Source organism: Malus sylvestris, chromosome 10, assembly GCF_916048215.2.
Source record: "Malus sylvestris chromosome 10, drMalSylv7.2, whole genome shotgun sequence".
Lineage (NCBI taxonomy): Eukaryota > Viridiplantae > Streptophyta > Magnoliopsida > Rosales > Rosaceae > Malus > Malus sylvestris.
Window position 1 is genome coordinate 42,410,294 of NC_062269.1, and position 27,378 is coordinate 42,437,671.

General features: G+C 37.5%; 4 protein-coding genes, 2 long non-coding RNA genes and 1 other non-coding gene across 12 annotated transcripts; 4 read left to right on the forward strand and 3 right to left on the reverse strand.

The window, feature by feature from the left end:
* The first annotated feature begins 1,886 nt into the window (after positions 1–1,886).
* Positions 1,887–3,846, forward strand: LOC126587501 (uncharacterized). The gene is made up of 3 exons (XR_007611088.1): positions 1,887–2,734; positions 2,810–2,858; positions 3,570–3,846. It is a non-coding gene; the product is annotated as an uncharacterized LOC126587501 (long non-coding RNA).
* A 461-nt stretch (positions 3,847–4,307) lies between these two features.
* Positions 4,308–7,027, reverse strand: LOC126587499 (uncharacterized). Of its 3 annotated transcripts, XR_007611087.1 has the most exons (5): positions 6,822–7,027; positions 5,451–6,342; positions 5,306–5,354; positions 5,152–5,193; positions 4,308–4,559 (listed from the first exon to the last, which is right to left on the reverse strand). It is a non-coding gene; the product is annotated as an uncharacterized LOC126587499 (long non-coding RNA). The 3 variants fall into 3 exon arrangements; XR_007611086.1 differs by having other exon boundaries at positions 4,308–5,193; positions 6,822–7,026; XR_007611085.1 differs by lacking the exon at positions 5,152–5,193 and having other exon boundaries at positions 6,822–7,025.
* Positions 7,028–8,257: 1,230 nt separating this feature from the next.
* Positions 8,258–11,112, forward strand: LOC126587491 (phosphoribosylglycinamide formyltransferase, chloroplastic-like). Its single transcript, XM_050252570.1, has 5 exons — positions 8,258–8,829; positions 9,379–9,490; positions 9,977–10,153; positions 10,272–10,398; positions 10,566–11,112. The coding sequence occupies exons 1-5, from the start codon at positions 8,451–8,453 to the stop codon at positions 10,677–10,679; spliced, it is 909 nt and encodes a 302-aa protein (XP_050108527.1). The 5' UTR covers positions 8,258–8,450; the 3' UTR covers positions 10,680–11,112.
* An 808-nt stretch (positions 11,113–11,920) lies between these two features.
* On the forward strand, positions 11,921–12,013 carry LOC126588115 (small nucleolar RNA snoR109). Its single transcript, XR_007611338.1, has one exon. It is a non-coding gene; the product is annotated as a small nucleolar RNA snoR109 (small nucleolar RNA).
* A 1,097-nt stretch (positions 12,014–13,110) lies between these two features.
* On the reverse strand, positions 13,111–14,656 carry LOC126587496 (uncharacterized). Its single transcript, XM_050252576.1, has one exon. The coding sequence runs from the start codon at positions 14,442–14,444 to the stop codon at positions 13,983–13,985; it is 462 nt and encodes a 153-aa protein (XP_050108533.1). The 5' UTR covers positions 14,445–14,656; the 3' UTR covers positions 13,111–13,982.
* Positions 14,657–18,588: 3,932 nt separating this feature from the next.
* Positions 18,589–21,222, forward strand: LOC126586318 (alkaline ceramidase-like). Of its 3 annotated transcripts, XM_050251130.1 has the most exons (4): positions 18,593–18,756; positions 18,875–18,956; positions 19,497–19,817; positions 20,390–21,222. In XM_050251130.1, exons 3-4 carry the CDS (start codon positions 19,564–19,566, stop codon positions 20,901–20,903), a joined length of 768 nt encoding a protein of 255 aa, XP_050107087.1. In that variant the 5' UTR covers positions 18,593–18,756; positions 18,875–18,956; positions 19,497–19,563; the 3' UTR covers positions 20,904–21,222. The 3 variants fall into 3 exon arrangements, with proteins under 3 accessions (XP_050107085.1, XP_050107087.1, XP_050107086.1); XM_050251128.1 differs by lacking the exon at positions 18,875–18,956 and having other exon boundaries at positions 18,589–18,756; XM_050251129.1 differs by lacking the exon at positions 18,875–18,956 and having other exon boundaries at positions 18,593–18,783.
* A 192-nt stretch (positions 21,223–21,414) lies between these two features.
* Positions 21,415–26,525, reverse strand: LOC126586317 (phosphatidate cytidylyltransferase 1-like). Of its 2 annotated transcripts, none has more exons than XM_050251126.1 (12): positions 26,361–26,525; positions 25,298–25,449; positions 24,694–24,947; positions 24,428–24,579; positions 24,023–24,164; positions 23,789–23,945; positions 23,327–23,374; positions 23,140–23,226; positions 22,495–22,623; positions 22,345–22,401; positions 22,027–22,110; positions 21,415–21,920 (listed from the first exon to the last, which is right to left on the reverse strand). In XM_050251126.1, exons 2-12 carry the CDS (start codon positions 25,379–25,381, stop codon positions 21,837–21,839), a joined length of 1,278 nt encoding a protein of 425 aa, XP_050107083.1. In that variant the 5' UTR covers positions 25,382–25,449; positions 26,361–26,525; the 3' UTR covers positions 21,415–21,836. The 2 variants fall into 2 exon arrangements, with proteins under 2 accessions (XP_050107083.1, XP_050107084.1); XM_050251127.1 differs by having other exon boundaries at positions 26,329–26,508.
* Positions 26,526–27,378: the final 853 nt, after the last annotated feature.

A 27,378-nucleotide genomic window follows, 5' to 3' on the forward strand; every position in this document is an offset into this window, starting at 1 on the left:
TTGTGGAAGTGTCTGGGTGTGTGTGCGCGAAGGAACCCTACCCCTAGCCCTCCCTCCCTGCCTCGCCGTCTCTCTGCGCACCCGTTGTCGACAACAAACAAAACCAAACTTTTGGGCACCCCTACCCCTCCGTCTTTCCTCCCATCCCGTTTGCAAAGCAGGACTCTCCCTCTCTCATCTCCTCTCACCCACGACTCTTCCATCTCTCCTCTTCTCTCTGCCATTCTGCAAGCCGCAGAGGCTCTGTGGACGAGTCACCGCATCCACCTCACTCCATACCAACCGAAACCAACCAAAACAAACCCAGCCACAGCCCAAACCCGAAGCCCATTCGCCCAAACCCAAAAGACAAACCCCAGCCCGAACCCATACCTTCCACAAAGCCCACTCATCAAAGCAATGGCATAGCTGTAATTAAACTAAAATCCAGGTACAAACGCTGTTCATTTGGACGGTGCCAATTGCAATGCTTTCTTTAGACTAAAGTAATGTCGTCGGATTCACCTATTTCCTTGATGCTGCCTTTCTTTCCAATGCTGCTACTACAAAATTTGTCATAAACATATGCTGCTCCCAATCCGTTCATTACAAGGAACAAAAAAAATATCAACATTTTATTGGTATATTTTGAACAAGATTATGCCTTTGAATTTGTACTCTTTTCTCCCAAATAATGTGAACAAACTGAAGTTTTTTTTTTTCTTCCAATTTTGGGAATTAATTGACAAATAATTATATCACAGGCATTCGACGTGAAGAACAAAGTGCCGACTGTTGACTAGCTAACGCATTCCCACTCCTCCTTATCCGGGCTTGGGACCCGCAACGTAAGCAGCGGTGGAGTCATGATTTTGTAGCAATGGGGACGTGACAAAGAAGTTCTCAAATACTGGTTCTTCACATATATTTTAGGCTATATGCACATCTGACATAGATATAATTTTTTTTTTATCTCAAATTTAATTTTCTATATATCTTAGACCTTCCGATTCTTCTTCATCCAATGTTTAATGTTGAAAGAGGTTTCAGATTCGAATCCCAACCTCATTGATTGAAAACAAAATTATAGTGCTCCATAGTTTTCTTTTTAAGCCAAACATCAACCAAACATGCATGCTTATTTTATTGTAGTTACATATCAGATACTCTAATTAATACAAATTTATAGTGGCTTTAGTTACGCATCATATATTCTTCACGAGTTGTAGCATCTTTGTATGAATTCCTTGGGGTAGATACCAAAATATGGTGGTAACAAAGGCATCTTGTTGGGGTCAGAAGCATGCATTGCCCCCACGGGTCCTCCGCTAGTGACGTAAGACAAACTTATACAGGCGGAGTTTTCAAATATGGAGTACTTGAAGCTAACGAAAGACTGTACACAATACCGCCAATTCTAAAGTGTACTTTGAGGTGTGCTTATAGCTCATGAGTTTAGTCAATTAATTAGGATAGTGTGTTCGTTCGTTATCTTACAACAACATGATAATACTTGTATATTTTTTGCTCTTTCAAAAATGTTTTGTTTTCGTGTAACTAAGTTATAAACGACATAAATAGTAGATTTTAAAATAAGGTGGGAAAATACGAACAATGTGTAAAATTAAAGGAAGAAAGAAAATAAAATGCAATTTGTTACACATAAATAACTAAAATTAAGTCACAAAAGAAAGAGCTAATGAAAACACAAAAGAACGAGTGAAAAAAATAGACTTTGATTGGATAAAAAGATAGATAATTAAATAAGAAGAAGAAAAAAAAGAGGGAAATAAAATAAATACGAGAAGAGAAAACGCGCGGGAACACCACGCTGGCCATCCGCGTGAAACAGTTGATCCCGAAAAATGACGGCAGGGATTAAAAGACGAAAAACGACGGCCAGGATTAGAAGACGTTTGAGTTGCGTAAAGCGATGGCCAAGATTAGAAGGCGATTGAGTTGTTTAATCCCTGCGGTCCAGTTCATCGGAAGCCTTTCGCCAAAAATCCAGATCCACGTCCCTGATCTCTCTCCCTGCAAATCCAAAAATGTCGTCGTCGGTGATGGTTTCGATGGCCGATTTCCTGGCCATGGAAGATTGGTGCGAAAAGCTGGCGTCGAAGATTTCGCAGTCCACAGAATGCTTCGCAGAAAAGGCGAAGAAGGTTCATCGCGTCGTTCGGGTTGTCGTGGAAAGTCGTGTCGATTTGGAATCTCTGATGGATTTATAGAAGCAGAAGAAGGATCAGTGGTATAAGAGAAACAAAAAATGGGAACCAACTGTTGTGATAAGCAGATATCCCAAGAACAGCTCCGATGCCGGTCAATTGCAGCATCTTGCTGATCGAGAAGGGATCATAGGAGCAGAGATTATGGAGCTGAGAAGGGATCATAGGAGCAGAGATTATGGAGCTGAGGGAGGCGTCGAGGAAACACGACCGGCAGGTGGAAAGTCGCGGTGACGTAAAGGCGGCGTTCAAGATTTTGGCGAAATTGAATAAGCGGAGGGAAAAGCTTGAGGTGATGAGGACCTCCATGAGCGAGTTAGTGCGGTAGCTGGAGGCCGGTGCATCGAGACCGAAGAGCAGAGTGCGGTAGCTGGAGGCCGGTGCATCGGGACCGAAGAGCAGGCTATGGCCGTCAGCCGCCCGAGGGAGTTTCTCAGCACATCGTCTCTGTGCGTTCTGGACGACGCCAACATCGGAGTGTCCGGTAGAGTAGCAGATGTGGCAGGCTTCACACGCGTTAATATAGGGTATATAATTTAGTTAATTGATTCTGATTGTAGTTAATTAATTCTGATTTTAATTATTGTTAATTCTTGACACAGATTTATCCCCTGCTCCTCAGTGTCCCCTGCATAGGTGCTGCGTTAAAAGGTACTTGTTCTAAATAATACGTTCTTCAATTTGTGGTTGATATGAATCAGTTGGTGTTTTTCTTTTGTCAATTTGTTGTTGTTACTTTTGCTGCAATGGATTTGTATATCTAAATTCCTAGCCTTGCCCCAGCAGCTAGAGCTGGTGGCTCAGTGTGGCGCAAGCACAACAAACAAAGTAAATTCTCCCGACTTATGTGTCCTAGTCTTTCTTACTAGTTATTAGTTGCAAATGTTCTTGTTGATACGTATCCCGGAAATGACAACCGGAGATGTTACTTCTGTTGGCCGAGGTGCGTTTGAGGATCTCAACCGCACAAGCACAACAAATAAAGTCATCGTTACAGATTAGAAACAAATTTTAATATGTTTGGGTGTCACGTTACATGTGTGAAACTGCTTTTTTGAGTTGTTTAAGTGGTTTTTGCCAATTGTTACAATTAGTTAATGGGTTAGTGCGTAGGTCAGTGAGGGGTGTATGGCTTTTCCCTCTGATTCAATAAGTTACGCACTGTTTGACAATAATTGTTAGTTGTTTTCCTTTTGCTTGGTTAGAACCATCATTCGATTTTTGGGTTTCATTGTCCTCATTTCTGTGCTTCTTCAAAATTTTCTGGTGTTTGCTTCTCATTCCTCTATTGGTTGATTTTTTTTATTTTCTTCCCATTTCTTGGTTCTATCTAATTTTTGGGTTGTGGTATAATGCTTGCAGGTGAACTAGATGCACGGTTTTTTGGGACGAGTTAAGAAGATACACATGAAAACAGCATAGAAGATAGAGAACTAGTATGTTGATGATAGAGAACTAGTATGTTGATTTGTCTTTCTGTTGGATTTTTATGTTTATGTTCTGCTGCTAAGAGGATTTTATTAACATGTTCTTGAATATTAGCCATGTTGTTTGGATTGAATATGTGATTGAATATTGGAGAAGATACCATCTTGCTTGATTTCAATTAAAGACTACTAATTTAATCGGTTTATATAAAGTCTGTTTATGTTTAAGATGTATTTTGTTCGAATCTTTGAACTGAACAATGCATCCATAACCGCTAGGTCCGTATCATGCCGCTAGGTCCGTATCATGCCTGGTGGGTTACCTGTGAACATCACTCTAATATATATATATATAAGTCCACATATATATATATATATATATATATATATATATATATATATATATATATATATTTCCAAAACGCACACCTAATTTTATCTTAGGGCAACACAACAACTACCCATTGATGCTGCTTCCATTTGTATTTGTCTGTCAGAGAGGAGGGTTTCTACTGAGAAACTTATTTGAGAGGAAGGAGACTGATCAGTTTTTATTCATTGTTAACATCACTAATTACTGTGTGAAAGCTTAATTACCTAACTACTCCTTATATAAGGGATGCACTGTTCAGTTCAGAGATTCGAACAAAATACATCTTAAACATAAACAGACTTTATATAAACCGATTAAATTAGTAGTCTTTAATTGAAATCAAGCAAGATAGTATCTTCTCCAATATTCAATCACATATTCAATCCAAACAACATGGCTAATATTCAAGAACATGTTAAAATCCTCTTAGCAACAGAACATAAACATAAAAATCCAACAGAAAGACAAAGCAGCATACTAGTTCTCTATCTTCTATGTTGTTTTCATGTGGATCTTCTTAACTCGTCCCAAAAAACCGTGCACCTAGTTCACCTGCAAGCATCATCCCAGAACCCAAAAATTAGATAGAACCAAGAAATGGGAAGAAAATAAAAAAAAATCAACCAACAGAGGAATGAGAAGCAAACACCAGAAAATTTTGAAGAAGCACATAAATGAGGACAATGAAACCCAAAAATCGAATGATGGTTCTAACCAAGCAAAAGGAAAACAACTAACAATTATTGTCAAACAGTGCATAACCTATTAAATCAGAGGGAAAAACCGAAAAGCCAAACCCTGCCATACACCCCCCTCTCTGACTCTCTCCTCACTGACCCTGCGCACTAACCCATTAACTAATTGTAACAATTGGCAAAAACCACTTAAACAACTCAAAAAAGCTGTTTCACACATGTAATGTGACACCCAAACATATTAAAATTTGTTTCTAATCTGTAACGATGACTTTATTTGTTGTGCTTGTGCTTGTGCGGTCGAGATCCTCAAACGCATCTCGGCCAGCAGAAGGAACATCTCCGGTTGTAATTTCCGGGATACGTATCAACAAGAACATTTGCAACTAATAACGCAGTTAATAATAACTAGTAAGAAAGACTAGGACGCGTAAGTCGGGAGAATTTACTTTGTTTGTTGTGCTTGTGCGACACTGAGCCACCAGCTCTAACTGTTGGGGCAAGGCTAGGAATTTAGATATACAGATCCATTGCAGCAAAAGCAACAACAACAAAGATTCATATCAACCACAAATTGAAGAACGTATTATTTAGAACAAGTACCTTTTAACGCAGCACCTATGCAGGGGACACTGAGGAGCAGGGGATAAATCTGTGTCAAGAATTAACAATAATTAAAATCAGAATCAATTAACAAAAATCAAGAATTAATTAACTACAATCAGAATCAATTAACTAAATAATATACCCTATATTAACGCGTGTGAAGTCTGCCTCACGTGCCACATCTGCTACCGTACCGGACACTCCGACGTCGGCGTCGTCCAGAACCAGAACGCACAGAGACGATGTGCTGAGAAACTCCCTCAGGCGGCTGACGGCCATAGCCTGCTCTTCGGTCCCGATGCGCACAGATGCACCGGCCTCCAGCTACTGCACGAACTCGCTCATGGAGGTCCTCACCACCTCAAGCTTTTTCCTCCGCTTGTTCAATTTTGCCAAAATCTTGAACGCCGCCTTTACGTCACCGCGACTTTCCACCCGCCGGCCGTGTTTCCAACCGCCGGTCGAGCAAACTTGAAAAACGGAAATCTACATAAAAGCAAGCCCGGAAGTGTTCAATCGTTGGACCTCTATGCTGTTCCACCACATTCTCTACCCAACTGACGTATCTATGCTGCTCTTGGTCTTTTAGTTCTGGTTCCATTACCATGAAGCGAAATAAATATTCACCAAGTTCAAATTTAGCATCCAGATCGAGATTCATAGTGGACGACCACACATACTGCCATCGTCTAGAAAGGATACTGGTAGCTGCTGCTTCCTTAAGTGGCAATACTAGAAAGTATTTCATCACGCAACTCACTAATTCTGTCCACCAAATTGTTGTTTTGGCCCTTATTTTTCTCCTTTATTCCCAAGTTTTTCTTTTTTCTTTTTGGCATGTCTCTACTCCGCCGATAAAGGTTCCTAGCAGAGGCTGCTCCCGTTAGCATGAAACGTGAGAATTGAAGATTATTTGGCAAACGACGACTGATTTTGCCCACCGCGTTGCACTTGCCCTTATTTTTCTCTTTTGTCCCCAAGTTTTTTCCTATTTTTGTTGCCTTTCCTCTCGTCCCGAAGTTGTGCTCATTCTTCTAATAGATCAACATGCCAACGCCAAAGGGAAAACAACGACAACAAACCGCGTAAGGACTAAGGAGTGTTCATCAAGTTCGGATAATACTTACATCCCCATATACGTATTTTCATGAATATATTTCATAAAAAAAAACCGTTCAGTTTCTTAATCATCATTTAAATGTCATTCGTACGAAAAATCTTTCGAATTGGAGGTTCTGAAATTGAACAGTTCCGATCATGAATTTTCTAAGATGAATGAATGTAGATTATTAGCAATGGGGGGATGCAAGTAGTATCTTTTGCGGAAAGCAACGGACAAATTCGATATGTGGAAAAATATAAAGATTCAATTTTTAGTTGGTGGTATGCTCGTTTGGTATATGGCAAACAGAAAGATGCAATTTTTCATAACAATTAGATATCTATGAAAGAGACGAGAAGAAAAAAAAAGTGAACTTGGGAGTTTTGAATCTGTAAAAATAAAGGTGTGTACCTTGCTTTTGGAAAATTGAGAAGCTGGGCACCCCCTTTTGTTCATCAGATCTGGCAGTGGCAGGGCAGCGTTTCCGTTGAGGTTGTTTCCTGGTCCGAACGGATCTCACTCTGCGATGCTAGCTTCTAGGTTAGAGAGGATAGAGAAAGTCGAGCCCGGAAGAGAGAGAGGAGAAAGACAAAACTATCTTGTTTGCTTTGTCGAGGTGTACTTTTAGCCAAATTTAGGAGAGTTCCATTGAGATATTTTTATTTTTTATAATAAATTTAGGAGTATTTAATTAGGATTTTAAATGATTATTTGAAATTCAATCTGTATTCAATCATGATTTCATTATAGTTTATTAAAATTCTTAGAAATATTGCTGTATTCAATTATGATTTCAAAAAGTTTGTAACGTTGTTCTCAATTAGGAATTTATTTTAAAGTATTTTAAAATGTTGATGAATTTGGGGGAATTTGAGAGATTTCGTAATGCAATTCAAGCATTCAGAAATTTCACCTTTTCCTGAGATTTCTAAGGAATTAAATCAAAATTATGAAAAGTAAATAATAGTTCAAATTTAACATAACAGGTGGAGAAAAAAAATTTAAAAAAAAGAAATCAAAGTGCTATATAAGAGATGTGTATTTAATTGAGAATTTGAGAGATTTAAATAGATTTATAAATCCATTGATTTTTATGAAGTTTAATTGATTTATAGAGATTTTCATGTAAAATTTTAATTCAATTCCCTCGAAATCTCATGGGGAATTGTGATATTTGTGGATATTTAAAATACACTATGAAATCTCTCAATTTTCCCTCTAACTCCTCTTTTTTTTTTAAATTCTTTAAAATCAAATTCTAATTGAATATTCTAATTGAATATTCATGGAATGTTATAAACTTATCTAAAATACTTATTAAATACATCTGAATTTCTGAGAATTTTAATAAACTATCTTAAAATCTCGATTCAATACACATTGAATTTCAATAAATCATTTAAAATTCTGATTGAATACCACTAGATTCATTAAAATAATTAAAATCCTTCAAAATCTCAATTGAAGTAAGCCTTTAAATTTGATAATAATTAAACCAAAACAAAATTCTAAATAATAATAAATAAATGTGACTTTCAAAACACAAAAACCCAATTATAGGAAATATATATTTATATATATATATAATTACTCAGTATTACGATCTTGTGATATTTTTCTTTACTTTGAAGTAGAGGTCTTAAATTCCAATTTAAAATCTCATGGATAACGAATTCAATACAAATTAATCTGCTTATGTGACTTATCCGAACTCTTATTTCTTAGTAAAAAAACGCAAAAACCCTAACAAGCGGCGCCGGTCCACCGTTCAGGCTTTGCTTAACCGGTCCTTAGGCCTAGCCCAAAAGTAACAAATATAACCCAATAATAAACAAATAAATATAAAATTAACAATTAAAAAACACCAAAACCCGAAGAAAATGAAAGACAAAGAATCAACAGTAACACTCACTTTGAGTTCCGCCGCGACTCCGTTCTCGTCCATCTCTATGTGAAGGTTTCAAAGATTGATTCTGCTGCTTCCTCTCCTCTCAGACACATTCCAAACGCTTCAGAACTAAATATTCTGTCTGTCTTTCGATGGAAGCTCAGCGTCTGCTTTCTGGGTTCTGCTCAGCCTCGCCGATTCCAAACGCCAGAACCCAATACTTCGTCAGATTTCCCTCCCCTTCTCCTTCTTCTTCTTCCTCCACCGCTTCTTTTGCTCAATCCCACATGTGGGTCTCCTTCAAAGCTCGCCCTTTGTCTACCAAGTTAATACAGTGCAGGAACACCGCGGACACAGAGAGAGCTGAGGTGATGGTTTCTTCGGATAAACAAGATTTGACAGGTGGGATTCGACGGAAAAAGCTTGCCGTTTTTGTTTCCGGCGGGGGCTCCAACTTCCGTTCGATCCATGAAGCGTGTCTTAACGGTTCAATTCTCGGAGACGTTGTCGTTTTGGTCGCTAGTAAACAAGGTATCCTCCACTCTCAAGTGCTTTTTGTCATGCCAGTAATCCAGTTTGCTTTTCTTACTCGATAATCTGGTTGCAATTGCTCGATCTTAACGTTTGTTGTTATCGCTTGCTCAAATTTTGGTCTTCCTTTTTTTATTGTCGTATCAAGGCAAAATCGGGCATATAGATTGAATGAAAAACTTTTTTGTAGTCACATGTTTTAGCATTCTTTCAATGGCAGCATTGTTGTTGGAGATAGATTACATGCTTTTAGAATGAGTGTTTAGTGCTTTTCTAGGGAGCACTTAGATTGTGAATAAAAATGGTCTTAGGCTTCTGGCAAAAGCACTTATGAGCAGGAGTGCTTCCTGCAAATGCATTTCCGAGCCAGTGCCCTTAGACTTGTTCAGAAGGCTTGTTTCAAAATGCCTACATTGGCACTTGGGGTTTCGGCTGCTAATGATAGAGTGTGGTAAAAGCAAGTTAGGAACTTCAAAATATGCTGTAGAAATCATTGATGGGAATATTGTATATTCATTCAGGTGTACTGAATTGTATTTTGCTTGTCAGGTTGCGGAGGTGCCGACTATGCAAGAGAAAAAGGCCTCCCAATTCTGGTGTTCCCAAAAACTAAACTTGAGCCTGACGGAATATCTCCAGCTGACCTTGTTGCTACCCTTAGGTCAGCCTCTTCAACAGCTCAAAACTTTTGTATTCAAGTTTCTCTCTCTCACTTGGGTATTTAGAGTGTCGAACCATCTGCTTATATGCTACTTGTTCGATTACATCCCTCAAAGAGGAGGCTGAGGCAGGGGCAAATATTGATACAAATGCATTAGCATTGGTGCTTTTAGTTTCGGGTGCCTTTATTGGAACCCAATTTTTAAATGTTAACCTGGTCATTTTATTGAATTCATAAAGGAGACGACCCAATTGTATGTTATTTACATTACTTATCAGCCTCTTCACATTTTGGTTGGTTCTGTATACCATCAGTCTTATGCACTATAAACAATCTGTAAGACCATAGCTTAAAAGTACATGCTTATTTTCTGGTGTTTCATTAGCCTAGGGACATAAACCAAGTTCAGTGGTAGCTAGCGTGGAGCAGTCTTTTAAGCATAGTTTTATTGCTAATTAGCTTTTGATTGATTATATATATGATCAGGGGATTAGAGGTTGACTTTGTTCTCCTGGCTGGTTACTTGAAACTTATACCGGTTGAGTTGATACAAGCTTATCCCAGATCCATACTGAACATCCATCCCTCACTTCTTCCAGCATTTGGAGGCAAAGGTCATTACGGTATGAAGGTCCACAAGGCAGTCATAGCTTCTGGGGCAAGGTATGCATCCTTCACCAATATCCAATGACTTTTGAGTCAAACTTCACTATTCGAGTTACATTTTCTGTTTGCCTGTACAGGAAATGTTCTAATATTTTGTAACTTTCATTTTGGTTAGATACACAGGCCCTACAATACATTTTGTCGATGAGCACTATGATACAGGACGTATCCTTGCCCAAAGAGTTGTCCCTGTGCTTGCTAAGGACACTGCCGAGGAGCTGGCAGCAAGGGTTCTTCGGGAGGTAATGCAATGTTTGTCTTGTCTGAACCACTGAATGAATCCGAAGAATCTTTTCTCCGTGTGTTTCATTTTGGATTCTGACCTCTTTCGGGTGCTGGAATCGTAAATGTGTTAGTCTGTGCATTATATTCAATCAAATTTTTTATTCGGCTTCGATGTTGATTTTAGGAGCACTCCTTGTACGTGGAAGTGATAACAGCAGTATGTGAAGAACGGATTGTTTGGAGGGAGGATGGTGTTCCTATTATCCGGAGCAAAGAAAATCCCAACGAATACAGCTAGCAGAACCGAAAGCTTTCATTTTTGAAGAGACTTTGTCCCAGTTCATATACACTACCTGTTACTTGGATGCGCACATTGCATATACTTAAAAAAAGACGGGAAAGGTAGCAGAAAAAGAGCTCTAAGCTCAACCTGTAGCGTGAGTCGTATATATCCTTTTTCTTTACTGCATTATCTGTACAATGGCTAAATAGCCTATGGCAAAAGTGAGGCTGTTTGCTTTGAGAGTTGTAACTGCGTTGGGCCAAGTAGTACCCAAATACAGCAGTAGGGTACTCGTTGTGGGTGGGTCAGATTCCATAGCCTCTGCTAATCTCCGAGCTGCCTTTCCTTCGGCTTGTAACAAGCGCGAGGCCATTATTTGATCGTTCACGGCCTTCGGCTATTTATTTGATGGACGTGTGCCCTATTGGAGCCGCGGCCTTACTTCTTAGTCTTCTTCTTTTTCCAATGTCTACCCATCTCGTATTCTAGCTTTTCTCGACTGTGTCAGTATCCTAAGCTAGTTACGAGTTATAATGCGTTTCAAAATTTTCACCTAACAATATAATTGATTTAAGATACCGCAACAGTTACATTACCTATTATAGGGTTTCTGTTCTTTCGGGTTGAATCTCCAAGGCCCCAAAATCATGAACGTCCAATCCATCCTTTACTCTCCTTTGTATGAAGGGACGGATGAGGATCCCATCCGGATCCAAATGGTGGGATTCTCATATTCTAGCCGTTCATCGTATATCGTGAGGTAAAAAATCATTTAAATTTTATTATTTAAAATTGAACACAAATAGTACCTGATAAAAACTAACCGCATAATACGATGAACGGTTAAGATCCTCACCATTTGGATCCGGATGGGATCCTCATCCTGACGGGACCCCTCACATTTGGACAGTGTGGATCACAACATCTCCCTTTAAGCCCAACGGGTCCATTTTCGCTACCATATTAATGAAATCAAGAAGATGTACGGCTGAGATCAATCCTAACAAGTCCTTCGAACTTCATACATTATATATGAACAGCCGCTGCTAGGGTTTTGAAAAGCTATCAGACTTCATCTCTCACTCGTTCTGGGCAGCCGCTGAGCATTTCATTTTCTCTCCCGAATTATGAAGTTTTATTTTCATTTTTTTTGTGGGAAATTTATGGATTTGATGAAAAAAGAAAGCTACTTGTACCAAGAGAAGGGTTTGATTTATAAAAATTCAACATACCCTTTCGCTTGATTTTGGCCAAAAGGGCTGTAGCTATATCGAATTACGAAAGAGAGAAGTTTACTGGCCGGTCGTCGTTCTCCGTCGACAGATCTGCTTACCGAGCTTCTCACAGTTCTTTCTTCCTTCTTTTTCGTATCTAAATTGTTTTATTATTTTTATTTAATTTTTGTGTAATTTAATTTAATTTAATTGAATGAGAAGGGGAGAGGAGAGAAATGGCATAGGATTTAGCCTTTTCGCGAGGCCCTTCTCTTACATGAACTAAAATTATTCAAATTTTAGGGTTACCTTCCAGGCAAACCTGCTTCGATTTCCCAGGCTGTTTGCGTCTATCGGTGCCCACATTTTTATTCACTTTTCGTGCGGTTGGAAATTTTTAATTACAACCTCAATTTACACATTTATTTAAAAGAAAAATAATTATTTTAAAGAAAAACTAATTAAAATAGTTTGAAAATTTTGAATTTTAATGATAAGGATAAAATAAATGATAAAATGAATAATATTGTGTTTGATTTTTTAGTGTAAAAATATAATTTTTTATTAAGATAAATAATATCGTGAATTTTTCGTTCAAACTCTCTTATTTTCAACTACTTCAATCGAGTTGGATTTTAATTAGAATTTGTACTCGTATTTGACTGCAAGTGGACGGGTACACTGTTCTAATTTAATAACTAGGATATTAAGGATGGCAATTTGAACTCTTAGCTCCGCTCCATGCTTCGTTTCATAGGAAACCTTAAAACGGCTCTATTTCATTAAAGTGTTTTTGGCTCCACATCATTTGTTCTGTTCCTAATGGGACGAAGACACTATTCTAAATAATTTACTTTTAAGAGTAAATTGTATCAATAATTAATTAACTTTAATTATATTGGAGCAATGATTTCTTAACTAAAAATTCATTACCACTGATCCCTCAACTTATCAAAACATGTAGCTATAGTCCCTCAACTTAAAATTCATTACCAATGGTCCCTTAACTTTTAGAGAAATAGTTCTTTAACTTTAACCCAATTAAAGAAATGTTCCCTCAACTTTAACCTAATCGTAGTAATGGTCATTCCAACATAACTTATTTTGACAAAATTTTGATGAAGTTGACGAAAATGACCATAACTACACGTTTTGATGAGTTTAAGGACTAATGGTAATGCATTTTTAGTTAAAGGATCATTGCTACAATTTACTGTACTTTTAACTTGCAATTGAACTGCAAATTACATTTTTGAATTGAAAATTTTGATATATTATAAACATAGGATCGAATTTATCTTGCAATCTATTTTAATCAATAAATAAATATTTATGGATATTTTACATAAATTTTCTCTAATGAAAACTGAGATGGGTATTTTACAGCTGCAACAAGGCCATTAGGGATTAGGCCCGTAACACCAAAATTATAATCTAAGCCCCATTGATTTCTTGACACCTCCAAATCCATGGTTTGATTTATGCCGCTTTGGCGGCGGCTGACGGTGTTACTGAAGTGGTTGTGCGGTTGTAAGATTCAAACCATTTGGCCTGCATGTATCCATTCCGCCGCCATGGCGGCATTGGCATGTCCACGCTCTTCATAGATTTTTTTATTGCCGTGCACATTAGCCTCACGATTTTCTTCAGCTCATCGACTTCTCCGACGAATGTGTTTGGAAAAACTTCGAGGAGCGATGTGTAACGCGTCGTGGGACGAGCAATTTCGAACTGTCCAACAAGGAATGGTTCCACAACGTAACGAGTTCCATTGAGGTTGACATCGACAAACTCGTGGTCCCCTGCTGGAAACCGGCTCGATTTCACCCACTTTGATTTGCAAAGGCATGCACAAATTGGATGAATAATGTAATTAGTGATTAATCAATCTCATAACGTAATTAAAGTGTATTATTTATTTCTGCCAAATAACAAGAAGAAATTGATTCGTTTTTTCCAAATTTTGGGAACCAAAACATAAATAACACTAAAAGGCAACCCCAGGCAAATAACGCTTCGGTAATCATTCGATCATAGATAAACAACATTTTCGTTGCGCCAAAACTCCTCTTAAAACATAAATAACATTACTAAGCTTATAACTTCACTCACCAGCATCAAAACCCTTGTGGCGCAGGTGAGTCATCAACCTCCTTTTGAACGCCCGGGACGACTTGTCGTCCCCAATGCCCGCCAAAGCAACTTCCACCTCATCAGCAATCGTCTTCTTTAAATCATGACCCTTCACATCAAACAATCTCTCCAGAGAATTCTTCGTCTCCGAATCCGACCAATCACCGCCCTCTGAGTCTTCATCGACTAAGTGCTCGTTCTCGTTCCGTACGCCGTCTCGGTGGCCACCGCCTTCTCCCCAATCCCCTCTCTCGATGAAGGACTTGACAAGATCCGACAACTCCCCAAAACTCTCCCCGGCCGCGGAGTACTCGCTTCCGCTGCTCTCGCACAGCCTCACCCGCGCCACCTCGTCGAACGCCGCCGCCACTCTCTGAAACCTCACCGCTACCATTTTTTCCAATTCACAATCGCGAACTATCTCGGCTACCATATATCAACCGTATTGTTCAACTTGGTCGGAATTTCGCACTCCGATTCGCTCTGCTCCCTCCGATCAGATCAGACCATCAATTTTTTATTCGCTTAGGGGAGAAATGATTGGAGCAAATGACCCAATTGGGTGTTTTATATAGATAGAGAGAGACAAAGAGAGTGTTGTCATGGTTTGTTCATGGTGTTTACATAGAAGACCTAAGTCTAGAGAGAGAGAGAGAGAATGAAAATGATGACATTATGTGAAGACGGAAAAGACCTGCAGATATTTATAGGGGTTGATGAGTTTACTGAGTTATGATGAACCTGCCTGTTTTGACGTCTTGGTTACGTTTTCTGGAAGTCGTTTGTTGTAGATAAATAATGGGACCAATATTTTGGGAATTTAGTCACGCTCTTGCGTTAGGTTGCATTTTCTAATTTAAATTTGCACTAAATAAAGGAAGTTTTAACGAAAAATCACAATCATATTTTTACACTAAAAAATTAATCATATTACTATTTACTTTATCTTTTATTTTGTCATTATTGTTAAAACTCAAAGTTTTCAAACTTTTTTCATTACTTTTCATTTAAATAAAAATAAAACTAATGAAAATGACTTAAAAACTTTGAGTTTTAATGATAAGGATAAAATAAAGGGTAAAGTGAATAGTATCAGGATTGCCTTTTTAATGTAAAAATGTGGTTTTTCGTTAAATAAAACAGTACCGGAAGTTTTTCGTTAAAGTTCCCTTAAATAAAATCGTTCCCTAATTATATTTAGGAGATAAGGATGACCAAAAATCAAACTGTAATTACCAAATAAGTGATGGGGATTAATAATTTATTCTGTATAATTCAAAGTTGTACCAATAATTTAGCAGTTGAAGCTTTTATATAACTAACTGTCTAATACGATATTAGAGTTTTAATATACAATACATGAAAGATTATTCTTGGTTTTCATTTCCGCCTTATGACTCGCAAGTTGCATAGGTGTTGACGTGGTGTACTGCTCGTGTTCCCGTCACAACTAATTTTTTTTTTACTAATTAGCCTACGCATGCATGTGGATTCGTGTACTCTCACACGTGCCAAAGACGTCAGCGTTTCATCTTGGATGTGGCAAATCGAAGCTGATAATCACTATTGGTGTCCAGGTTCAATGAACCTAATTGTGTCCACATGCATTGAATCTAAATTTTTCATCTTGTTCTAAACCAATGTCATTACAAAATTACACTAGTTCTAAAAAAAAACCGTGACCGCACGTGTTAAAATGTTTGACAGCTAAAGTAACAAGAAACTCAAACAAATTGCAGCCATATACAACTAAAAGGCGATCCAAGCTAACAATATTTTTCATTTTACGAAGATTGGGAGAGAACATTTATAGTACGCACTGGCGGATCCATTAAGGGGCAAGGGGGGTCAGCTGACCCCTCGAACTTCGATGAACATTCATAGACACCTTAAGTGCAGATCCTCTGAATTTCGGTGAATATCCATGGATACCTTTGAATGTTGCCCTTTTAAAGATTAGAGTTGGCTTCATATTTGCCCTCCAACCGACTTCAGGCCTACCAAAACCTGATTAATGTCCATGAATACTTTAGGTGCTGCCCCTTGCTTACATTAACATGTCTGTAGTATGCATTTTCAAATGACTTCAGGCCTACCAAGACTCGATGAAATGACAATATGCATGCTATTTCTAGTATAAAAAAAATTTCGGGCTGCGCGCGCTATTCTTACTGACCCCCCCTAATATTATTTCCTGGATCCACCACTGATAGTACGCATAGTGCAATATGGTATTTATCAAACTAAAACATTCAGTAAATTTTCAACTTGAATAGACATGCATGCGTGTGGATGATTGATAGAGTGCAATATAATGTTCAAGCTACATTCGTGTCAGTACTTTAATAAGGAAATTCTTTTACTTTGAACTTTCTCAAGAAAGATACTTGATTAGTCTGGAGTATTGTTATTACAGTAACAATATATTATATATAGAAGTATTTCTTGTAGTGTTAAAGCAACTTTAATAATTGTATTTGTCTAACTTAGTTTGTGGACATTTCGCATTCTATTTGAGTTAACTCTTGTCGTAGTTAATTAAACATATTACGTAGTTTATTTTGACAATATATATATGCGATAAAAGTGCGGGTAAATATCTATAGTTGTCAAAAAAAAAACATTAAAAGGAGGATCCAAATTCGTTGGACGATAAGAGGCCGAATGTATCCATCAGTCAATTTGATCATTTAGTCCTATAAATAGAAACATATTCCAATCCAGCAGCTCTGCGATAGTCTAAGATAATGTATACGACTGCTTTTTCAGCTACATACATTGATTAATCATGTTGCCCTACTCCATTACTCTAAGGGCGTGTTTACGTATCCGTAATCGGAATGAGAATGTGGAATTGAATTCCGATTATGGAGTACTCCGGTGTTTACTAAACATGGAGAAATCAAAAAAGCAGTGATGCCCACACAAATTTTGGAATTGAATTCCTTGTATTGGTGGAATTGGATTCCCTAGATATAAGTGGTAATTCAATTCCTGATTGTTTAGGTAATCGGAATGATACTTTCATTACCTTTATGCCCTCACTACCTTTTTTTTATTTCCAAGACTATCCTTTATAAACCCATTAAAGTATATAAAATATTTGATTTGGGACAAGGGCATTTTAGTAATCATACTGGTTTATATTCCAATTCTACTGAATTAGTAAACAGCTTTATGAAATTCTATTTCGATTCCAAAACATTTAAATAAACAGCTTCAACAAGAATCCGATTTTGACTACTCCTCATTTCAACTCCTCCTCAATTCAATTCCTCATATTTTCATTACTGTTACGTAAACGTGCCATAAAACTTATATATGTTGCGGGAGCTTTCTTTTTCATCCCCGTATATATATATTAGCATTTTCTATGTACTATATATACTAATTAATTGATCACTGAGTATTTTAACTGAATCAATAGTTTCATATCAAGAAGAAGAAGGAGATTTTTTTTTTAATGTACTCAGGAATACGGAGTGGTATACTATGTTATTATAAAAATTGTGAGACACTTGAAAAATAAAACTTTCCTCCACTTAGCATGTGTCTTCGAGCACGCTGACAAGTTTCTGCAGAAGAAGGGTTAATGCTTAAGGAATAATAATCTTATTAGGCACTGCACACTTCATCTTAGTGGTCGAGCATTTAACAAATACCTCTACGTAATAGTTTATATAATAAAATTTACGTAAAGTAAAGTGCTCTTAACTGTACATACAAATGAGTTTTGTAGTTTAAGTAGTTGAGAATAATATTTTTGAAGACGATGTTCTGTATTCAATCCCCTTCATACGATTCAAGATGAAAATAAAAATTTATCACAAAATACACCTCTAATGTTATTGATGAATACACATATCCCAAATATAATTGACAAAATAAGGTGTAGTAAATTTGCTCCAAACGAGACCAAATTTTGTGTGATGAAACATTGTATACATTGTACTAATAGGTGAGAAAATACAAATGAAATATGGAAAGGGATCATATCCGAATCCCTTCCACCAAATCCATCTCATTAATCAATCCGAGCTCTAGAAATTTGATCTAAAGACTAAAGTTATTATAACCTTTAAAAGAGCTCATTGTTTTTAGCCGTTGAATCAAATTTTAAATGTTCAGATTGATTAATTTGATGAATTTAGTGGAACGGATTCGTAGAGAAACCCTTTCCATGAAATATAATATCGACGTGATTGGTAATTTACACTGACTTTCAAAAACGGACACACTGTTTTAGTTTGTTCACATTACTGCCCATAATGTCAACATTTTGATAACTCAATTCACTTTTGTGTCTAGTCAGAAATCATTCTTGCTAACGTTGCTTTCCATAGTTTCCAAGAAAAAAGTTGCTTTGCATTGTTAACAAGCTACGTCCCTTGTTGATGCTGTGTAAACTTAGCCAGCCCAAAATGTAACAAAATTAAATGGACTTGTTTCACATCTAAAGCCCATTTAAGCCCAGCAAAATAATGGGCTGGGCTATCATTTTAAGTCGGCACCGGCCCAAGCAAGAAATAAAAGGTTATTCCCAAACCACTAAAATTAAAAATTAAAAAAAAAAAAGAATAAAGAAGAAGAAGAATCATAACTCACAAGCCGAATCGGTCGCCGAAAAGAGAAGAAAATTTCGGAGACTGGAACGCCATTGAAAGTTTGGGAGGGAGAGAGAGGCAGAGAGTGGCCGCGCCAAAGCACACAAGGAGAATAAGATGAGATCTCTGTCGGCCAAGACGGTGCGTTTTGTTCCTCAATATGCAGACGTAATATCCTTGTTTTATTATGCATAAGCTTGTACTGTTTATCTGATATTTGTTTTTGTTTTGGTTCGATCTTTTTGGTGGGGTTTTCAAGTTTGCTGAGCACGTTCGTTGATCATGGGGTCATGGGGAATGATTGGTTTTTGGTGGGTTTCAAGTTTTTTTTGCTAGATTAGGTGAGCTTTAACGGTTGAGATTGGATCTTATTGTGAATTATCTTGTATTGTATTGCTCGAATTTCTTGTGTTTTCTAGGATAATGTTGCTGGTGTAATCTGGGTTGATGATTTGGTATGTGGGATCTGATTAATTCCTTTTTCCGAATGTGGGTTATTGGTGAAATTTGATGACCCATATGTTGAATTTGCTGGTTTTCATTTGTCATGGTTGATTTTGATCGTGTTGTATGGATCAATATCTGGACTTTTGTTTCGATTTAAGGGAAGTGTTTCTAATATGTTCGGTTCAGTGTTGAAGTTAAAAGAAGTTACGTTTTGCGCGTGATTAATGCGTAGTTGGTTTTAGGATAGTCATAATCGCCTGCTCTCTATGGAAATACATAATTTGATGAACGTGATTTTCGCGATACTGGTGTGGTGTTTTATTTACATTAATTTTTGTGCCAATTTGCTCGCGATACAGATATGGTGCCGATTTGCATTAAGTTTTATGTCAAATCGCTCACAACATTGTCTTATGCTGGTACATGATCTGCAGGTTTTATGAACTCTGCAACGGTTGAAGTAAAAGAGTCGGTTGAGAATATACAAGCATAGAAATAGGAATGGCTGATGGAAGATCAAGCTTCTGGGGTCCTGTCACATCAACGATTGAGTGTTGTGAGAAGAATTATGCCTACTCTTCTTATATTGCGGAATTTTACAACACTATATCAAACATTCCATGCATTCTGTTGGCACTCATTGGCCTTATAAACGCCTTGAGACAGCGGTTCGAGAAGAGATTTGGCATTCTACACATATCTAATATGATTCTTGCCATCGGAAGCATGTTATACCATGCCACATTGCAACATGTGTAAGTATCACTCTAGTTAAGTTTATATGCTGACAGAAGGGATTAAAAGGAAAATGTGAATGACGTGTTTCAAAACATTAAAAGATATCAATATTAGACTTTTATGAGTATGGTATGCATTTTACAAGTACTATATCTGATTACAAATTACATGAAAGTTGCAAATATTGTTAGCTTGTTTCTTTGAAAACAAAGCCCGTGCACTATGGTATGTTTAAGTTGAGTTGGTTAGTTGGCGGTTAAAGCCGTCTTCTATGGACCAGGGTAAATTTCTTTAATCCTCAACAGTTTAAGGAATGTATATGACATGTCATGAAGTTGCAAAACACAGGTAGTCTGGGTAGCTAATGACAATGATGTGTTCACTCTCGTAAGAAATGACCGCATATATATGCATTCATTAACACATGCATAATCCACATTAGGTATGAAGGTATGTGGACTTATTATCTGCCTAATAGTTGTTTTAGTTACTCAGTCTGTCAGGTCCAGTAACTTTATTATTCAATTTATTTGCCTAAATTGTTGCAATGAAAGTTGAGGGCTGAAACTTCACCGGTATGTAATTCCAGGCAACAGCAGAGTGACGAGACTCCTATGGTTTGGGAGATGCTCCTTTACATGTATATCCTCTACTCCCCAGATTGGCACTATCGCAGTACAATGCCCACCTTCCTCTTCCTCTATGGTGCTCTTTTCGCTGGTGTTCATTCTGTGGTTCGTTTTGAGATCGGCTTCAAGGTGCACTATGTGATCTTGTGTCTTCTCTGCGTACCTCGAATGTATAAGTACTACATATACACGCAAGACGTGTGCGCTAAGCAGATTGCAAAGCTGTATGTGGCCACCCTTGTTATTGGCAGTTTGTGTTGGCTGTGTGATAACATCTTCTGCGAAGAGATATCCAGTTGGATGATTAACCCACAGGGTCATGCCTTGTGGCATTTGTTCATGGGTTTCAATTCCTACTTTGCAAACACTTTCTTGATGTTTTGCCGGGCTCAGCAACGAGGATGGTCCCCTAGGATTGTTCGTTTTATGGGGTTTTTGCCGTATGTGAAGATTGAAAAACCAAAAACCCAATGAGAGGTTGAAAGCAAAAGGCAGGGGTATAGTTTCTGTAAGATTTCTTCGCAGGTGTGGAACGCAACCAGACAGCCGGACAATCATTTTCTTTCACTCTCTAGATTGGACCGAGAAGAAGGTTGGTTTTTATTGTTTTAGAGTGGATCTTGTCTTAATTTTCGTTGTAAAAGTAGGACATGTAACATATCTATAATCTCTTCTCTGTTGCGTTGGCCGATATAACTTAATTTTGTTTTCGTTTTTCTTTTCTGGAAGTGCAACTCTGGTTCTATCAATTGTTTGTCACCAAATTTTGAAAAAATTGGGAAATTTCATGGCAGGAGCTAGTTTCAGTTGTATTTGTTTGCTTGTCTCGAGCACACCAAGCATTTTCTTGGCACTGAAGGAACCCCTACACGTTGCGTGGCACGCGTATATGTACACGCCAAGCGCGTTGATTCTAAACAACCCTTGTCCGAAAACATCAAATATCGCTTGTATTCGAAAGGAAGATGAGTAAAAGAAGCAAGAGTCCAACAACAACAAAGCCTTTTCCCACTAAGTGAGGTCAGCTACATGAATCTTAGAACGTCATTGCGTTTGGTTTTGTGTCACGTCATCCTAGAAGCAAGAATCCATCAAACTATAAAAATACAATGTTGTCACAAAAGGCCAGCAAAAATTGAACACTACTGCATCACCCAATTTTGCAATGGGCACGTTACTAATGAATCCAACAAAAGTGCAAGGGAAATTGAGAGAAATGTAAGTCCATCTAAAGTTGATGCCTATGAAACGACAACGAGAATATACAGGGTTTGCGCACAAGAGTGCCTCCAACCTAATGGGGGTTGCTCTACGAAAACAGAGCACCGCCATTTACAAATATTCCCATGTACAAACATGCAAGGGAGAGGCGAAGAGATGACCGAAATACAAGTTATTCACACACGATTATCCGACCAGCCTATCGTGCAAGACTTGTTTAAGCTTCTCAAACAGAATTTGCTGTTGCTCCAGCGTAAGGTTCATCAAAATCTAAATTGCAAAACGAAAAAAGTCAATCCAATTGCTATCAATTCTTGTTCGTTAAAAATTTTGAAGCCAACAACAGAACTACACACGACACTTGTAGAAAGGATACCTGGTCTATGATCATATCAACTGAGAGGCTCTGAGGCACAACGAAAGACTGATGATAGATATAAGCAAAGATAGCCATCACCATCTACAAGAAAAAACAATGGGTCGCGTCATCTAAATCATTCGTTTAGAGCGAAAGAAACAATTAGAATTCATTATAAAAAAATGATTCTGCATAAGGCCGCTTCATGTAGCATCAACATACAGTGGGAATTGGAAGCAGCAATAATAGTATGAGCGATTCATTCGGAGTACTAAAGAACAATTTAGAGCACTCCGACAGAAAAATTATTATCGTTATTATTTAGGAAAATCATACCTGGCAATCCATTCTGTCTGTGATTCCACCATGTCCAGGGATACTATCACCAAAATCCTATGATAAATGGAAGAATGTTAAAGTAATTTCAAACAACTGAAGCTTACTATGCAAAATTGCATCAATCCAAATTACAACATCAGAGTAAACCTTGACTTTAAAAGCCCTTTTAAAGCCACTTGCAAAGAAGCCTCCAAAGGGAGCGATTATTGATGCAAACAATCCGAGACATAACGCATGCCATTGAACTGGCAAAATTGAGATCCCTTTCCAAGGAAACTGCAACAAAAAATAGATAAGGATTATATTTCACTCGATTTATAAGAATCCAAATTTAAATGGCCTATTTAATTGCAGGCACGGCTATAACATAAGTGAAGCAGTCACTGAAAACAATCATCTAACTGTTAATACTAAGAGGGAGCCTGCTGATCCACTGAAAGAACAGTTAAGATCGAATTTTATAAGAAGCTTCAGCACGGAAGAAAAAAAAGAACATTGAACAACATTGAACATTGAATAACAGCGAAGTGCAAACAGCGGTTTGATAACAAAAACAGACTGTGGAGACTATTTATCACGTACAATATGCATGTTCTGTGAGCAGTTGACACAAAACTCTTTGGCCAAATAATGACTTCATTATCAAAAAGTCAAAAACAAGTTAACTGAACTCCAAAACAGAAGATTCAATTCACAATTTCTTAGGGATTACCATGATCTATGGTTTACTACAATACACAAATGGGTATGCTGTCATGTAATTACAGAATCAAGAAGCGACACTTTACTCACCCATTGTGGGAGCCATTCTGGAAAGGTATAATACTCTGGCTTAAACAATGGACCGGGATCACAATCAAGCCAACCAGTCGATAAATCCTGCAAGTGCATCAACAGAAACCAGTGGGGATTAGCTACATCAACTGAAATGCTATTTCTTTCCTAAACCAGTTGAATAACATTTCATCAGAATCATTACCCCTCTTGGACAAGTTAGCCACTTGAAACGACCCATGATATTTGCAAGCTGCATAAACAAATGTACATGCCATGTTTGTATTCAAATGAATATGTCAACACATTATCGTTTATTCACAATCACATAGAACTTATAGCCAGAATGTGTATACATCTCAGAACATTGTGCATCTGGTTGAAGCATGCAAACAAAAAGATAGGCTGTACAAGGTAATTTTGATACATTCAAAGAGGAAAACCTTTGGATAAACAAGTCACATAGAAAGAACCTTCTAAACGCATATTTCTATAAGTTAGATGTACTGTGACCAATTATGGTGGACCTTCAAGTCAAGTAATTATCATACTGGAGCATAAGATCTATAAAAATGAAATCAGGGCAATCGGACTGAAACTATGGTTTATCTTTCATGTAAGACAAGAGAAGGCTATCTCCTATCACCCAATTAATTAGCAAGCTCACCAAAAATGCTGATATGATAGTTGTAATTGACGCTCCAATGAATCCCTCCCAAGTTTTCTTTGGAGATATCTTGATCAAAGGGGTTTTTCCAAAGAAGAAACCACAGATATAAGCAGCAATGTCATTGATTACTATAAGTGAAGCTGGAAGAAGAAACCTGCATCAATTATGTCTTTGCCTCAGAGAAAGAAACAAAAAAGGCAACGTGTGAGTTTGTTCCTAAACTTGAATTACCAGAAAATTCCTTCAAAGATGTTTGCTACAAAGAAAGAGGACTGGGTAAACACAATAAACAGAATCATGTGCGTCCACGCATACTGGCCAAATTGATACTTGTACATCTTCTTTTTTAATGTAAGAATGAACCACATAAATCCTGCACCCAATTATGGGGAAAGGAATAATATCAGTATTATCTGCGGTATATATAAATGCGAAAGGAAAAACACCAACGAAACAAATTTTCACCAAATTAAACCACTATGCATATCAAATATAGTATTAGATGCTGGTCAACAAGAGGCAAAACACAATGAAATCCAATTTCACTTCAACCAAATATTTGGCTATACAGAGAACTTAAATAAAAGTTTCTTAAAGCTGTTATGTATAAACTCAAACACATCTTGTGTAACAAACCTGCGATGTACAAGAAATAACAGACAACCATATGATACTTGATGAAACTGCTCACAATCTGATATAAAACTTTATCTGAAGTGACAGTGTTGACAAGCCGTTGACTGAGTATGCGACCATAAACAAACAGCATCGCAGTGAAGAAAAAGTGCCTGAGCAGAGAAATTGAAATTGAATAAATATTACAGTAACACTCTTCAAATAACACCTAAACTGATTCTGTGAAGTAAAATAGACTAGACAAAATGAAATCCTACTATGCTGACCAATTTAGATTCCTGAATCCCGGTAGGTGTTTATCTTCATGAGCTTTCCTGAGTAGATTAAACAGCTCCTTCGCCATAAAGATTTGGATAACCACCACCATGGCAGTGATGCAGAGATGACCCAGATATATAATCAATGCAAAACCTCCAATCATCCAAATAGAAGAGTACGCACGTACCAACATTGACCTGTATTTATTACGGTCATTAACCAGTAAATTGCCTCCATTTGTTTTACTAACATCAGGGACAGCCTGCAGCCATAAAGGAAATAAAATGAATAAGTACTACCGCCTTAATCTAAAATGCCTACATCTAATACAGCACATGCATAAAAATTTTAATTTTTTTGGTTTGCAGAAGAGCTCAAAACAAAAACACATATTGTACAGAAACAACTAAAAAACATGCAAATGATCAGTTACAAAACCAAGAAAAATGAACAAAGAAATAGGAGAAACTCGAATGTACATTATTTAAACTACCAGAGAAAGTCATATTGTCCCCTACAATTCTTTTAGATATAAAATCATACAGAATGAAGGTAGACTGCCCAACACTCTATCCTGAAAGAAAATAATATAAGTATCCAATTCTAACAAACCTCAGCTGAGCGTCTACGATGCCGAAGTCGAGCAATTGGGGACCTTGGGGTTGGTGGGCTGCCGACACTATTGTCTCCTGGCATGACTGTTCTAACTTAGTTTTGCTCAACAGGTTAAAACATACATGTATCTGATGCAAAATGACCGTCACCTGAAAGAACAAATCACATTCAGATAAATGGAGATATAAAATAAAGTGATAATTGTCTTGTCACTATGCACTGCATACACCAAGGGCCCTTTCGATGACCATTTTCAGTTTCCCTTTAAATCTTGAGATATGAGGAAAGTATGGGGGAAAAGTAGGAGGTGAAAGAGAAGGGAACACATAAAGAAGAATGGATGAAAACAACTTAAAATACTTTTTCGATTTTGGTCCTTAGATCAAACTTTCCGTACATTACCTTATGCATCTCTTCCACTTACTTCCTCTACCCTTCTATATCCCTAAATTCTCCCATGTATTTACCCTCTATCGCTAACACAACAACGAAAACTAAAACTAAAAGCGAAATGGTTATCAAAATGCTCTAAGGTATACGTAGCTAAAACCTTAACTGCCTCGGCAGCACACTAAACTAGCGTCATTTGTTGCAGGTACCAAAGAGACAAACAGAAAATGAAGGGAACCCACCAATGAGTATTGAGATATCAATCAAATGGGTGTGAGTACAAGCACTAGTCAAGAAACACTCTTTATGAGCTAGCATTCCAAAACTTTGGGAACACACAATTCAACCATCAATTTCAAACCTTTTGGGATCAACCCAGTTTCAATACCTTCCCACCATATCCATCACTTCCTTGCTTGGAAAATAAAATAAAAAATAACAAGTCTGCAAATCTCCACTGCCCCAATGGAAGATTCATGAAAAATAAGAACTTTGGCCCACCCAGAAGATTTAAACACACATACATAGTGCAGAAGTGCAGAAATACGAAATTTTAACAATTTAAAAGCTGAATACAAAGAAACTGTCGAAATTCAAATCTTAAAACCAAAAATTTGAACCTAAAGATCGAAAATCACCAGAGAGTTAGAGATGGGAGAGAGAAACCCACCTCGTTTCGTTTCCTTGCTGTGGGAACTGACAAAGTGAAGCCCAATGAAGGAAAAAAGAGGCGAACACGAAGAGAGAGAGAGAAAGAGAGAGAGAGTGAAAGTGCCTTTCTCGTAACTGGTTTTCTGGAAGAGGAGAGAAGAACAAAACGATAAACGAAATCGAAATATTTTAATAATTTTAGTTGTGAATCACCTTCCAATTGTATAAAGTGGGGGAGTTTTGACCGTCCAATATGTGATTTAGGTTTTGGGAGTACACGTGTATGGCTAGTGTTTGACCTCTTCAGAGGTCGAATCGTAGGGGATTCTGGATGCGCTGGCTTTCTTTCTTTCCGTCCCACTCTAATGTAAAATAGTCAATGAATCAAATCAAACATTTAATTGGTCATTATGCTTATTTTGTACTTTGTGCAATCCATTTATATTGTAATTAAACATTTACTACTATTGATACCGAACACATAATTTCAAATGTGGACAAACGCTCTTAATCTTAATCACTTTAATTTATATATATCATTCTCTTACTCGCGAGACGATAATGATTTGAACTTTGAACATGTTTAAACATTGAGAAGGTGCATCAGAAATAGTGGAGGCCCATGAGATTTAGGGATTAGAAGCGTGTGAATAGAAATTTGTGAACAATAACGAGTGAGATAATGCTATATAAATATTAAAGTGAGGAGCTTGCCTTTAATTTTTATATATCATTCTATGTGCACAAAGCCCGTCTCGTCTTGTGTGCTTGAGTTCGCCTTGTTCTGTATGTGAGGAGTCCGCATCGTTTTTCATGCCAGAAGTCCGCCCCTTTTTGCGTCCACAGAGCCCGCGTTATTTTGACGTGTACAAGCCAACCTCGTTTCGTGCGCACCTTGATTTTACTTCGAATCTTGTCTCGGCATGCGTGCAAGAAGCTTGCACCATTTTTTGTGAGTTGAGCTCGCCTTATTTTGCTTACCATGGTTCACCTCGTTTTGCGTGAGCTGAGTCTGCCTGACACCCATGTATTTTGAC